The sequence below is a fragment of the Podarcis pityusensis genome, assembly GCF_964106645.2.
Source record: "Podarcis pityusensis genome assembly, chromosome: 8".
NCBI lineage: Eukaryota > Metazoa > Chordata > Lepidosauria > Squamata > Lacertidae > Podarcis > Podarcis pityusensis.
This window is the reverse complement of record NC_138033.1, coordinates 46,038,664-46,054,002: the sequence shown is the minus strand read 5'-3', so window position 1 is coordinate 46,054,002 and position 15,339 is coordinate 46,038,664. Positions and strand designations below refer to the sequence as shown.

The window sequence follows — 15,339 nt, the reverse complement described above, 5'->3', positions numbered from 1 at the left end:
TAGTGCATTACTTCCCTAAAGCATGTCATGTTCTATAGATTGTAGCATTGAGTGCCTGTTTTGAATTGTTAGCTACAGGTTATCTGGTAGAAAATACTGTTGCTGGTATATTGAACATGTTGAAGTAATTTGCCACAAAGCTTTCTCTTTCTCTGCCTGACTTCTTGCTTTTGTATGTGTGTGTAGGCCATGCAGCCAGGCATTTTGGCTGGCAAGGTATTTTCGTTGTGCAAAGTTAATGACAATCTCTAAACCTCAAATAGGTGGAGTCCTCTCAGCCTCTTATTGATTTGATTTTAAAGTTTTCATTCCACAAGCCTAGACTCTGTGTTTCTTAAATGGAACTCTTGCTCCTTGAAACTAGGGAAAGGGACATAGTGTACAATTATGACTGTGGTCTTTGGATTTATTTATTTATGGCTCAACATTGCAGTAAGCAATGGGTTAAAGAGGGTGTTTAGATGTTGCTGGCACAGAACCACTTCTGGTTGAGTTCTTAGTTTGACCTGAGATCTGTGCAATTGAGTCAAATAGTATTTGTCATGCTCTAATGAGTGAGACATTTGGGAAAGGAATGGGTGAGAGTCAAGAAAGAATAGAAGTAGTTTCAATACGCTTTCTCTGCATTCTGAGTTTGTGTTTTAGGAAAATACTGATGAGCCTATGACCCACCAGATACTACTAGAGTACAGTTCCCACCACAAGTTACCATTAACTATGATGGCTGGGAATACTGAGGTGTATAGGATATCTTCATATGGCTGAAATCCACAAGATCTTAGGCTGCTTTCCGCATCCCAGCAACCTCTTTGGAGTCCTGATGTTGCATCTTCATCCCAAGCACTTAACTTCCACTATTTCACTCAATTTCCACAAACAGCAGCTTCTTCACTTGGTTGCTATTCATTCTATTCCCATGATTCCTATTCATTCTATTACAGATAAAAAGTTAGTGGAAGGTAACACCAAAACAAATGGAATATAATATGAAAGAGAAAAAGGTTTAAGCATCTATTCAGATAATCTAAACAAAGTCTACTTTATTTAACTTATTTCATGTAGCCCTAGTGCAGGTCCTTCTATTATTTTGCTATCCCTTAATACTTAGCCATACTTTTGCCATACTTAGGGATTTTTGTAGCCTATTTAATTGTCCTTTAATTGTTTTTTGCCCTGTGCTTAAATGAGACTGTGCAGTCAGCAGTTGAACTGAGCTTTATGTGGCTATTTGTTGCTTTAGCTTTTGAGACTTGATGCTTCTGTGGATTGGTAACTATGCAATTAAGTACCTGAATCTTCAAATTATAGCATATTATCCTGTAGTGCCTCTTGGACATGTTTACAACTTACTAGAATTAATTACTTTGAGAACCTTCAGGAAGAAAAAGTGTTGTCCTTTTGATCTCAATTAACTACAACATAGGATTGAGTGTATATGCTACAAAAATGAAAGAGTATTTTGCTATAATAAAAGCAGCAAAGGTCCTGAAAGATATAGGATATAATGCTAAGGATTTGGGCTTCACAGAGAAGATCTGAGTGAAGGATATGAACTAAATACTTTTCACATATATTCTTTTTTTTGTTATAGACTGGTGTAGGAAACATTAGGCCCTGGTGGGTGAATGTTGTCCTCCAAGCATCTCTTATCTGGCTTTTGGAATTTTCCCTAAGAATAATAAATTTGTACCCCGCCCTCCCTGGCCCTAGGCCACACCCTTCACTTGGCCCTCTTTATGCCTTCTTGAGAGCTTTTGCATTTCTGGAATGTGTCCTTGAACTTGAACAACTCATGCTTGCAGGGAGGGAGGATAGAGGTTGTGTGTGTAGGAACTATTCTACTACAAAGGTAACATTTACATTCATTGCTCCACCTAATTTACCTTATGGTCCCATCTAGAAGTGGTATGTAGCCCCCCAAAAGGTTACACAGAAGGGAATACAACCCTCAAACTGACCCCCCCCCACACTTCTGAAACAGACTCTTGGATACAGTTGCAGAATCAGGCATGCTATCTTTCTGTAGCTTTCTGGTGGAGAATATTTTAAGCTAGATCTTAGCCTCAGCTTGATAGTGTATTTGCTGGAGCTCAGTTGTCAAACATGGAAAAACAGTCACTCCTAGTAAAATGATTAGCTGTGCAGATAAGCTCTCCAAATTCAACCTTGAAAAAAATCCCTTGCCTTGTCACCTCTAATTGTGTTTTACTTGCCACGGTCAACCAGGCAGACAACTTTTTACAAGGCTTCCTTCAGTTTGAAATTAAAAGATACAATAGCTTTCTAGCTAAGAGAGAAAATAAGGTGGGTTTTTTTTGTTATTCCTGACTCATAAATGATCATGTTTGGTCATCCCCTACAGCAGCGGTCTTCACACTTGAGACCCACTGTAGACCCCCAGCCAGGTACTTGGGATCCCCTGCATTTTCACTTTTGATATTTTAGTGAATAGTGCTAATGTCTCACCATATATTGCTCATTGAGGTGTTGGTATACTATTATTTTTTTCAGTACAAGTGAACCAATATTTCATGTATTGTTGGTCAAACTTTTGAGCACTTTTAGTTGTTAATTTTTCTCTTATTTTGTGCACTTTCTTCCTTTTATCACCTTCTCTGCCACTTTAATTCACTTCTCTGTATACCTGACCCCTGCTAATCTCAGCTTTTCTAAAATCAAAATGAACAGGGAAAGAGTCGTCACCCACATAACCTAATATAGGCGGAAGTTGTTTTTTGTTGCCCCATTTTTGGATTATTAAGTTTGAAGAAACTCCTCATATTCTGCTATGCTGAAGTAACATATAGTTGTAGTTCAAAAGCAAGAAGTGTTTCCTTTAGTCTGAAAAGACTTGCCATTTTACAATTTGTTTTAAAAAGCAACTAAGTCAAACTACTTTTCATTCTAAAATATTGCATTGAAATATTAAAGTTGGAATCCTGTGCATACTTACTTAAGCGTTAAGCCCCATTCATGGTTGAACTCATGGAAACTTACTCCCAAAGAAGAATGCAAAGGATCAGGCTATGCTGTTGACAGTCTTATCAGGCACATTTAACTGAAAGTAAAGCCCCATAACTGATGATGGTTTACTTATTATACCACACCCATCTGATTGGGTTGCCCAAGCCATTCTGGGTGGCTTCCAACAAAAATAGAGGAGGGGAAAGCATAAAAGCTTCCCAAAACAGGGCTGCCTTCAGATGTCTACAGAAAGTTACATAGTTGTTTAACTCTTTGATATCTGCTGTGAGGGCATTCCAAAACTACTGGGTGCAACTACAGTCATACCTTAGTTTTCAAACAGCCTAGGACCTCAGAGATGTATCTCAGTTCATCTTGAGGCTGAATCATTTGGAATCTGGACCATCAGTTGTTGTTGTTTTTTTTGTGTGTTTGTAGGTGTTTATCTCTTAAGAGATAGCATACTGTGTCCAAAAAACATTTTTGTTTTATTTTTAGACTTGTTGTTTCTAGTTCACTTATTTGTAAACAAATGTTCCTGGAGCATGTATGGAGTCGCATCTTGATCAGTTATTTTTTCAAATTAAATTTATTTAAAACAGTAATTCTGGTATTTACTTAAGCTCAGTATTTAATGAGTGCAAATACTGATCGTTGAAGTTTTGTGCACTGTATTTAATTCAAAGTGCTGGTGCAGTCATTAAATATGCAAAGAAAGTATTGAGTTTTAGAAACGGCTCCTCATTGTTTTAGGGACTTCCTGGCCCTGATCCACATCTATACCTATAATTAGAAAGCAATGTTTGACTTTGTATTAGATACAAAAATTGTAATTGAAACATGATATCCACTTGATATTTGTGCCTTTCCACAAGGTTTAACAGGAGAAACCAAAACCTCTAGTAAGCCTGATAATTTCTGTTTTACCTTTTGGCCAAATTATTATTATTAATTTATTTTGCATAGTGCTTTTAACGGAGTTTGGGGCTGGCACAGGAAATGGCAGGGCAAGCTTGAAGCTATTCAGCATTTATGGTATAACTGAGAGTGCTCTTAGTATTGTGGCCGGTATTTTTTATCTTTTTTTGCTTTTGTTGTAAGATTCTGTTTATCTGGTATTTCTAGACCATTTTGCCTTTTAAGGCATGGCATCTGAGGGGGCCATCAGATTACAACTCTGGATTCTTAGGATTGTGAATACTTTTATCTGAGCTGTTAAAATTCTTGTATAATGGAGTCCTTTCAGGTCACACTATGCTCCTGATTATTTTCTCATTAAAATACTTTTCCTTCTCTGGCAATGTAATTTGAATACTTGTTATTTACTTAAGAAAAATCTTAAAATAAGACTCCGTATAAAGTTAGAGTTCTTAATCTAAGGACATAGTTGAGTTTCTTCTTTAGTCTGTGTGACTTCATTCTGATGTAACAATAAACTATGGCTTATCATTAAAGGAACTAGCCACAGTGAACTTTGGACTAGGACTTGCCAATCAGAAAGTCGGTGGTTCGAATCTCCGCGACGGGGTGAGCTCCCGTTGCTAGTTCCCTGCTCCTGCCAACCTAACAGTTCGAAAGCACCTCAGAGTGCAAGTAGATAAATAGGTACCACTCCGGCGGGAAGGTAAATGGCGTTTCCGTGCGCTGCTCTGGTTTGCCAGAAGCAGCTTAGTCATTCTGGCCACATGACCCGGAAGCTGTACGCCGGCTCCCTCGGCCAATAAAGCGAGATAAGCGCCGCAACACCAGAGTTGATCACGACTGGACCTAATGGTCAAGGGTCCCTTTACCTTTACCTTTACTCCCCCTCCAGTGACTGGGAGGAATAGTTTGAAAGGTCTCTTTTCCATTTTAGAATAATCAGTTAAGCTTTACATCCAAATCTAGACAAAATGTGGTTAGTTTTAACTATAGTAAGTTAAAACAAGTCAGCTTCAGACAAACCACAGTTGGGTATAACCACAGTATGTTCAGTCCTGGGCATAATGCTGAAATTGAAAGCTTCTGATCTCCTCATAGCCATATTGGAGGAGGAAACACATGAATCCAAAGCTTGTTCATGCGACAATAAATTGTTGTTCATCATTACATCAGTGCGTTTTAAAGCTAAGAAGAAGTGTGAAGTGCTATTAATGTTTCAGCTCAGTTGCCTCCATTGCTGTACATACAAACTGGAACATTGAAAGCCTTCTCTACTTAAAATATCATTTGTTAAGGGTTGGGGGGGGGGGACTTTAGAAGAAAACCTGTTGTATCAAAAGTGGCTATGGGGGAGAAAGGTGTTTACATTTCATCTTGTGTTTACATTCATAAGCTTATAGAGCCACAGCAAAATATACCTTCACTGCTAATGCAGAGCCTACCACAAATCCAACAAAAATGGCTTACAAGGAGTTATGAGTTACCTCACTTTATCCTCAGTGAAAGTTGTTTCAGAGGTTTCTGTTCAAAGTGTGAGGGAGGGGTTGTGTTGAAAATAAAAATTCATACTTAGACTTTACATGTAGTTAACTGCATTCATTAGCATACCTTATGCTTTGGACAAACTTTATAATGCAGAACACATGTTTATGTTTCAAATGCAAATAACAGAAGCATCATCATCATCAGCTTCATCAGATTGGGCAATGGCACTGGTGACATGGACTATTATAATATCCAAGAACATGTGAACAGTATTTCTCTGCACACTTATGCCTCTGATTCCACAGTGTTCAGTTAATTAGAAACAATAAAGCCATATAAATGTATATAAAAATTTAATAATAGCACTTTACAAATGCAATCCTATTTTAAATATAATTTTCTAAGAGGTGATATTCTTACATAATTATATATTTAGACTCTTCATCAGCAGTATGACAACAATACTTTTAAATGGTTGCCAGTTTTGGTGTAGTTGAAAGGAAAATTTTCACCAAGAGGATGCCGACTTATTTACCACAGGGCAACATCAGACTTCATCGCAAGCCAAATAGCCAAATTGGCAAAGCAGCTGCTAAGCATCAGTTGGTTAATATTTGCACTAGTTGTATACTTTTTTCAAAGGATGGTAGATCAAGTATGACAACTTACGACTGAACTATTAAGAAATCTTAACTTAAAAGTCACAAGAGTGAAGAAGCATATTCGTCAGAATAAAGCAACAGCAATGCCCATGTAACTAATTTAGTTCCTGCCTCCCCACTATCAAACAGCAGCCATGCATGACAGTGTTTGATATGGCAGGCAGCCCTTTGGAATGTTTTGGGCTTTGTTTTGCTTGCCTCACTAAAGATATTTAACATTTTTTCTTTGGCTGGTACAATTTCACATGTTGCAATTGCATCACAAAACAGTTGTGAGGCTTCCACTGAAAGTAAGCAGGACTGTGCCATGTTTTTTGTTGTAAAAAGGAATTCTCTGTAACACATGTAGGTGCTTTTGGTCAGGGGTGTGGAATCTGTTGATGTATTACAAGAACTAATTGGATTGACCCATTTTCTTGCATTCCTGTGTACATGACAGAGGACTCCATGGGTAGAATAAAAAAAGTGCACCTATGGACATGTGCAAATCCAGCCCTAGTGATGCCAGGTGGAAAATTAATCATATTTTTGCTGTGATGAAAGATAGTTTCCTCTTGGAGAGGCAGGGATTCACTGAAGCCATATTACTGAAATATTTGTATTTATGCCAGCTGTGTTAGATGTGAGAAGTGCACCCGCTTTACAAGGAATGAGGCCTACTTAGATTTAGACTGTTGAATTGGCCAAGTTAAATGAAAGCAATAAATCTAAATTTGAATGTGTGAGGTTTTCAAAAATGTCTTTGGGTGTATTTTGAGGAGGTGTAAAAGCATTTTACCTATATCTATGCTGTATATGACTACTTATACTGTACCACTAGTTTAAGTAATAAATCCTAGTAGTGTAATATTCTTACAAAAATATTGTGGGTATTCTTAAGCAGGAAAAATGTTCACTATTCAGTGGTTTTTGTGAAATCATAAGTAATTACGTGATTGAACCACACAATAAGTCTTTTTGTGGGCCTCTTCAGATAAACAGGAAAGCTATTTTCTTTCTTTTAAAAATCTTGAGGGAACTATTTTTAGTGCTTATGTTGCTTGATTTATCAAAAAATAAAACACAGCAAATTTGATATTTAATAGAGGAAATGTGGTGGTAGCAATTTTCTTCCTTATGAAGTCTTCTGTTGAGGTTGAATACATATTGCAATGCATTCTCTTCATTTTTCTTAAAGGCTGACAGTCATAATTAGTATAGACAATTTGCCAAGAGGATCTTGTGCAGCAACAATTCATTTCCAGTCTGTTCCTTTTCATGTTTACTGGAAAAAAAACCTATTGAATTGAATGAGTGTGCATAGGATTGAAGCTTTCATTAGTTGATTTCCCTTTTTTAAATAATAAGATTACATTATCATTTTAAATGCAGAAACTTGTTCTGCTACATTGTTTTCCAGTATGAGAAAATATTAGGGCAAACTATTTTGGCTGCAGTACTGTGAAGGGATTTGGAGAAATGCAGGGGTGGTGTTTTGCAACTTATACTACATCCATGTTTCAGGAGCATATATTGGCAATAACATGATGAAGATTTCTCAGCTTTACTATGTTCATGTGAACCTGAACTGCAAGGTCTGGTGATCATTTCTACTATGGTCAGAATAAGCAAAAATATTGTCCTTGCTGTCTTGAAAGAAATAATTCTGCATTATCTTCCCCTCATTCCTTTAATGTGTGCAGGTGCTCTGCCCTGGGTCTGGTTTCTTTAGGGTAGAATTTAGTGGTGTAGATTAAGATGGGATACTCTTCAACAATCCTGTATTTGCCATATCACTTACGTAGGAGAAAGTCCTGGGATCACTTGCTTATTTATTTACAGTATTTGTGCTCCACTCGTTAGCCAAAAAGGCTCCCAGAGTGGCTTACTTACAATCTATTAAAACAAAGCAATCCCTGCCCACAAGCTTGCAATCTAAAACCACTACACACAAGGGAAGAAGAAGAAAACAAACTCAGGAATCGTTCCTTAAATAGTAGCTCTTATAATGACCAACTGGCAAGAAAGATTTCAGGGATAGGAGGTGCCTGATGGAGCTGGTCTTTTGGCAAAGCTGGTGGAATAAGTACTGCCCTTCCCCCCACCCCCACTAAGGCAGCCTGATGGAATGAGATTGAAGGATGGAGTAGGACCCAAACCTACAGGTTCAAATAACCAGAAAAGGGAATTTCAGCCAAAAATTATGGAGAAATTCCTAGTGGTAACAAGAACCTTCACAGTAGAACAGATGGAAGGTGGGAGAATTTGCTTCATTTGAGATGTTTAAGCAGTGCTGGATGACTGCCTATAGCAATGGACTTCCTGCATTGGTTGGGCTAGAAGACCTCTGTTGTCCCTTCCAGCCCTGTGATTCTGTGAAAAGGCAAAAATACAGACAAAACCAGGGCAATGATTTATCAGGTGACAGAAAAGTGAGACTGTTACTGGGAAATAGGGGGCAATGACAGAGGTGTGTTCATCTATCTTATAGCATGCTGGGACACTCCCAAACTCCAAGTCCAAACTCCAGTAAAGAGCATGTTGTTTATTCATACATGCAGATCCGACTAGCTGAACACAATGCATTCCCAGAAAATCATTTGTCAGCTGATGGTTTCCATTATTTTCTATGGGAACATTTCTAATCTGTGATGTGGCCAACCTCCCTCCCTCCCTCCATGGTTTTCTATTGAAATGGCTGCCGCCGACCAGCAAAACAAGAATAAATAAGGAAGTGGCTGTTCAGATATCTGAAGCAGTGTAGTGAGGTTTGGGTATAATTATTTGCATTCAGATAACTGAAATTTCGGATAACAGGACTTGCATGTACATTACTCAAAGATTTGCAACTGAATTCATGAACTGTATTGATTGAAAAGGAACATTGATTTTCAGGTGTCAGGAGACATGAACATGTGAGAAATGCAAGTGAGGAAAGTTAATGCTGGAAATCCAGGTGTGCACATTTAGAGCAACCTTTGTCAGTCCAATAGAAACCCCCATCTTTTCCCACTGGTATGCAAAGAAGATATTTGAGGATCTTATGTTGTCAGAATCCCACACCTTTCCTTACTATACCTCTGATTCTAGTCTCTCTGTTGCTCTGGCAACATGGCAGCAAAATATGAAAAGAGCAGATGACCTCACTGAGCCAAATTCTGGTTAAATGGGAATGAGGGAGAGGGGGACATTTTCAGGCCTACTGCTAGTGGAGTTAACAGAGGACACATCCCTCATTTAGATATCCTGGGCCCAAACCACTAGTACTGTTGGTTCAAGTACACTCTGAAACACCGAGTCATGGAATCTTTTAGAAGCAAAGGCCTATAGAAGGGATAGGAAACTAGTGGTCTCCTAGATACTACTAGACTACAGCTCCCACCATCTCTGACCATGGGCCATGCTGGCCAAGTCTGGGTCGAAAAACATCTCATGGCCTAGAAAGTAGAAGAAGGGCCAAGCATAGAATACATCCCTGTTTCCTGCTAACTGCCCCTTGAGTGAGTTCCTGAGGTTTAGTAACCACACCTTATTGGCAAGATGTATCCTTTTACACTGTTACCTCCACTCCTTGCCTCTGGGCCATCCCAGTAGGACTTAAATAATTGTCACACGTGTTGAAATTAAGGACCCCTTCATTTGATGTGATCTGGTGGAACTCAAAACAAATCTTACTTCTATAGCTCTGATGAGCGGGGGAAAGGAGTGAAATCTAAATTAACGTCTGTAACATTTTGACTACTGACCTCAGTGCAATACTAGTTATAGTATTATTTGTTATCTCTTTCAATTACATTCAACTTCTCTTGGGTAAAGTCAGGTAAGATCACTTTCGTATTCATATCAACCAGGGGAGAGATTGTTATACCTCTGCCCCCTTTTAAGAATAAGAAAATGAGAATAAGACACACAGTGCATTCTTTAGGTCTTATCTCCTTGCATATCATTTTAGCCTCCCAAATATATACCTGAATTCTTTAGTTTCTTCCTAGTCTTGTTTGTGTATAGTTTTGCTGAATTGAAAAAGGCCTTCATAGTACTACTCAATAAAGTTTAGTTGCTAACTATTCTGAACCCCCAAATGCCTTTAAAAGCCAGAATGAAAAGCATATTCTTTATAGTAGGAGAAATGGACCAGTACCAATACTACTTTGATCGATTTACAGCCTAAGCTAGGGATGGGGAACCTGTGGTCCTCCAGATGATGATGGTAAACTCCAACTACTATCATGTCTGGTCATTGGCCTAGTTGATTGGGACTGATGGTGGAGTCCCCACAACATATGGATGGCCACAGGATCACTAAACCGGGCCTTATCATACGCATGTTTACTTGAAAGCAAGACCCACTGAGTTCTGTAGGACTTTCACATAAGTGTGCACAGAATTGCTATTTTAGTACTAAAATATGCTTTGGTATATGAAAAAATAAAAAAAATCCTTCCAGTAGCACCTTTAAGACCAACTAAGTTAGTTCTTGGTATGAGCTTTCGTGTGCAAGCACACTTCTTCAGATACACTGAAACAGAAGTTGCCAGATCCTTCTATATAGTGAGAAGGTGGGGAGGGGTATTACTCAGAAGGGTGGTGGGAATGGGAGATTGGCAGATAGCTGAGATGAGCCTGCTGACGACTCTTAACGACTGTAATAGGTCTTACAAGATCTCAAAGTAGCTGTTTTACTACAAAGGAATTTCAGAAATAGACTGGAAAGAGAAGCTGCTGAATTGCAACTCATTACCAAACTTAAAACCATGGAGAGACCTGGTTTGAACAAAGACATTGGATTCTTATCCCATTATACATGACTAAGCCATTTCTCACCTTCTCACCCCTTGCCTTTTCCTGTAAGACCTATTACAGTCGTTAAGAGTCGTCAGCAGGCTCATCTTAGCTATCTGCCAATCTCCCATTCCCACCACCCTTCTGAGTAATACCCCTCCCCACCTTCTCACTATATAGAAGGATCTGGCAACTTCTGTTTCAGGGTATCTGAAGAAGTGTGCTTGCACACGAAAGCTCATACCAAGAACTAACTTAGTTGGTCTTAAAGGTGCTACTGGAAGGATTTTTTTTATTTTGACTATGGCAGACCAACACGGCTACCTATCTGTATTTGGTATATGAGTGAGACAAGCATCTTGTGTTGATTTCTTCTTTTAAACTGTGAATCTTACTGAAGTTTCATTGCACATTCTTGAGTATCAAATTCCCAATGAACATTTCAGGATAATTTGTGGCCGTCTTCAGAATGTTACAGAACTATTTATATTTTACCACTTTTTCTCCCCGTAGGTTTTGGCATTGATTTCCTTCATCTGCATAGAAACCATCATGGTATGCTCCCCTTGTGAAGGCCTTTATTTCTTTGAATTTGTCAGCTGTAGTGCATCGGTAGTTACTGGAGTTTTGTTGCTTATGTTCAGTCTAAATCTCCATGCAAGAATACCACAGATCAACTGGAACATTACAGTAAGTTTTCATCCAAACCTTCACTTTATAAAAATAGCTGAATAAACATTTGAAGTTTAGACTTCAAGCACTGCCTGCCTTGTACAGAAACTTGAAACCATTGGTAAATGTTATTTGCAGCAAGTAGAGTTCATGTGCTGCTTTATATTCAAAGTGAACCCCACTGGTGCAATAAGGATTATGAAATATTGGATGATAAAGTATATAAAGCTGAAATTGTGTGTAAAATCATACCCCTCCCCTGCATAATGCAGACTTTCCTTCAATGCTAGTCTTTATTGTTCACAACTGAGGAAAGTATAGCCTGCAGATTTTGTTTAATACTGTACTTTATATTTACAAATGGTTAAAAAATTAAATATGAAATGAGTGCATACTACAAGGTAGAGTCAATCTGGAAATCTGTGGGCCATCAATCCCTCTTCTAAAAACAGTCATATTTTGGGATTAACCTGCTTTTCTGAGTTTGGAAGTTGGAAGTGTGTGCTTTATGCATTTATCTTCTTTCTCACATTCTTTTAGGAATAGGGTTGCCACTGTTTTCACAAGTCCTGCTCTTGTACTCTTTTGAAGACAGACATTTGGCTGGGGATATTTTTTTTCCTGATAAGGAGATTAGTAGTAGGAAAAGTTTCTCCTGCTACATGCCTGCATGTCAGACACAGGAGCAGGGCCAGAATGTGGAAAGCAACTGATAGGGGCCACAGATTTCACTGTTTTCCTTTTGGCATAAATTTCACATAATTGTTGCACACAGTCTTAGAATTCATTAGAATCCCTATAAGGCAAATCCAAAAAGTCACCTTACACTCTTCTGATATCTCAATGGGTTTTGTTGGTCCTTTGCAGTTTCTGTAACTTTTGGTTAGTTTCCTCTTGACCCTACCTTTATATCCTTTCTTCCTTCCAAATGAGCCTAGGGTGGCAAACAACAAATGCTAAAACAATATACAATATACATAATTGACTGGGAAAGATCTCAATTTAAAAGGCATGCTGAGAGAAGGTCTTCAATAGGTACCAATAAGACAACAGAGATAGCACCTGTCTAATATTCAAGGGAAGGAAATTCCAAAGGGTGGGTGGGTGACACAACACCAAAGGCTCAATTCCTATATTTTGTAGAACAGACCTCCTGATAAGATGGTATCTGCAGGAAGCCCTCATTGCAGAGCACAGTGATCAGTTGAGCATACAGTGGTGCCTCGCAAGACGAAATTAATCCGTTCTGTGAGTCTCTTCGTCTAGCAACCCTATTAGCGGCTTAGCGGATTAGCGCTATTAGCGGTTTAGCGGCTATTAAAGGCTTAGCGGCTTAGCTGTTAAAAGGCTATTAGCGGCTTAGCGGCTTAGAAAAAGGGGGGGGGGAAGCGAAAAAAAATATCAAGACTCGCAAGACATTTTCGTCTTGCGAAGCAAGCCCATAGGGAAATTCGTCCTGCGAAGCGCATCGAAAAACGGAAAACCCTTTCGTCTAGCGGGTTTTCCGTCTTGCAAGGCATTCGTCTTGCGGGGCACCACTGTATAAGGACTGGTATTATCTTTCATGTATCTTTGCCCCAAGCTGTATACAGCCTTGTACACCAAAACCAGTACATTGAATTTGGCCCGACAGCCAGAGCAATTCTTTCAACAGATACATTCAGTAGCTTATTATTTTACTTCACTTGTCCTCCCATCCTTTCTGTGGGTATGCATGAGAGACTGGCAGGTTGGAATACTGGTTCCTTGATCTCTTGGATTCTGGTAGGCCAAGGAGTGTGTGCTCCACTTTCTAGTATGTATCCTGAATTGTGTGTACATGCTGAAAACCTTTGAAAGGGGAAAAACTATGTGGCGTCATGAGTCTGTCTCAGCTGCTGGCCACAGTAAATTATTAGATCATTAGGCCAGTCAATGATCCTTAATCTCTGTTCCTGTTTAGATTAAGGAACACTGTATTTTGAAGTTCTGCCTCCTTTGTCTTACTGTACATGATGAGTATTCACAACTTTCTGGCAGCAACAGAATAAAGAGAGAAATGTTTTACATTTGGCAGCAGTGATCCCATTTACATCCTAACTGAGGAATTGCATGCCATCTGAAATATTATTCAAAATGCACCAAATGGAAGGTGAAGCTTGTAAAGGACTGTAGTATGGCATGCTAGGAAGAAAACTGAAAAAAATGCGTCCAGAGAAAGAGTGGATAAGTCATACTCCTGTCTGATAGTTTTGCTATGAGAGTATGAAAAATGATAGTGGAAATTTCCCCTTTGTTAAATAAAACAACTAGATCAGCTCTGCAAGGATGTGTGCAAGTAGCGTAAAGGAATGTGATGGGCATCTGAACACATGTTTCAGATGAGTTTATATTCACTCATACTGCTTGCTTAAATGTATTGAAAAGAATCAAGTTATGTATTTTAGTTATTATAATTGCCCTTTCCCATTCCCATATCATTGGCTTGACTAGATCATGTTTCAAATAGTGCACAGGATGATATCTAGTTTCAATCACTAAGATTCTGACAACAAATGGTTTGGCTAAATGTTAGAAATTTGACTTAGCATTGGAAAGCAATTATTGATTTTGAGTGAGGATTTCAAGGAAAGAACATTATGTGGCAAAGAAGTTGGTCCAGTCACATAGAATAGAAATATGTGAAATCAGGAATAAGGGAAGTGAACAGAGAACTGTTCTTTGTCATGAGCCAAGCTAGATAATCACCCCTTGCAATACATTTTTTATTTAACTCCATGTTAATTTTTGTTTGGTATCCATAGCTAAGAGAATTCTAAGGTTGCTCTAACCACTAGTGATTTCAGATGCCTAGGTTGCTGAAATAGCTCAACGAGAAAGATGTTGTGTTTCAAATGAAGGTCTGAAAGCAAAAGTCATTGTGGGCATCTTCAGAATCTTTCAATAAAATATACTTACTTATCCTTTTGTTGCAGTTTGTTCCATTTAGTCCTTTATTTTCTGTTCTTCCTCTATAGAACTTCAACCAGCTTTGTATATGGAAGCATGGAATGATAATTTCAATGAAAGCTTGTTATGCCGTGCCATTATGTTCTGGCTTTGGCTAAATGTGCTTGACTCTTGGCTTACGTCTAACATAAACACAAGACCTATAATTGCCATGCATATAAGAAAATTGCTGTATCTATTCAGAGTTTCTAAATGATATTCTGTGACCTGCACAATCAGCTTAGTTCCCTGTTCCATATTGTAATGGAAAGTTTTGGCCATTGACCTTCAGCAGCTCTGCATTTTTTTAATGACCAAATGTGTCAAGGTGAAATGCATTGTATTATATAAATACCCTAGGAGCTAACATCAAAGCAATGTGCAGACTTATTTTGTTATAGTGAAGTGTAATCAAACACTTTTTCATTGGTTGTAGATGTTAGAATTATACGGGCTAATGAAAGAAATGGTTTGTTTTTAGATTCCTAGCATCCTTCATCTTGTATGTGGAACTAAGACTGGAATTTTTTTTTTTTCCTTTGCCAGTGTCAAGAGAAAAGAACCCATTTATATATTTTTGTTCAGAACTGTCAGCTGCCTAGAGATTTTATATATTTCTGCCCTTAAATGCCAGTATCTGGCATTTAAGTGATCTAATACTGGAGAGCCAGTATGGTGTAGTGGTTAAGAGCGGTAGTCACGTAATCTGGGGAACCGGGTTCGCGTCTCCGCTCCTCCACATGCAGCTGCTGGGTGACCTTGGGCCAGTCACACTTCTCTGAAGTCTCTCAGCCCCGCTCACCTCACAGAGTGTTTGTTGTGGGGGAGGAAGGGAAAGGAGAATGTTAGCCGCTTTGAGACTCCTTAAAGGGAGTGAAAGGCGGGATATCAAATCCAAACTCTTCTT

General features: G+C 38.7%; 1 protein-coding gene across 1 annotated transcript in view; it reads left to right on the top strand.

Moving 5' to 3' along the window:
• The window catches only part of CMTM4 (CKLF like MARVEL transmembrane domain containing 4), a 37,057-nt gene that overhangs the window by 9,244 nt on the left and 12,474 nt on the right, over window positions 1-15,339 (top strand). The window contains exon 2 of the mRNA XM_081018467.1: window positions 11,307-11,483. Coding sequence (XP_080874593.1) covers window positions 11,307-11,483 — 177 coding nt within the window. The remainder of the gene's footprint in view (window positions 1-11,306; window positions 11,484-15,339) is intronic.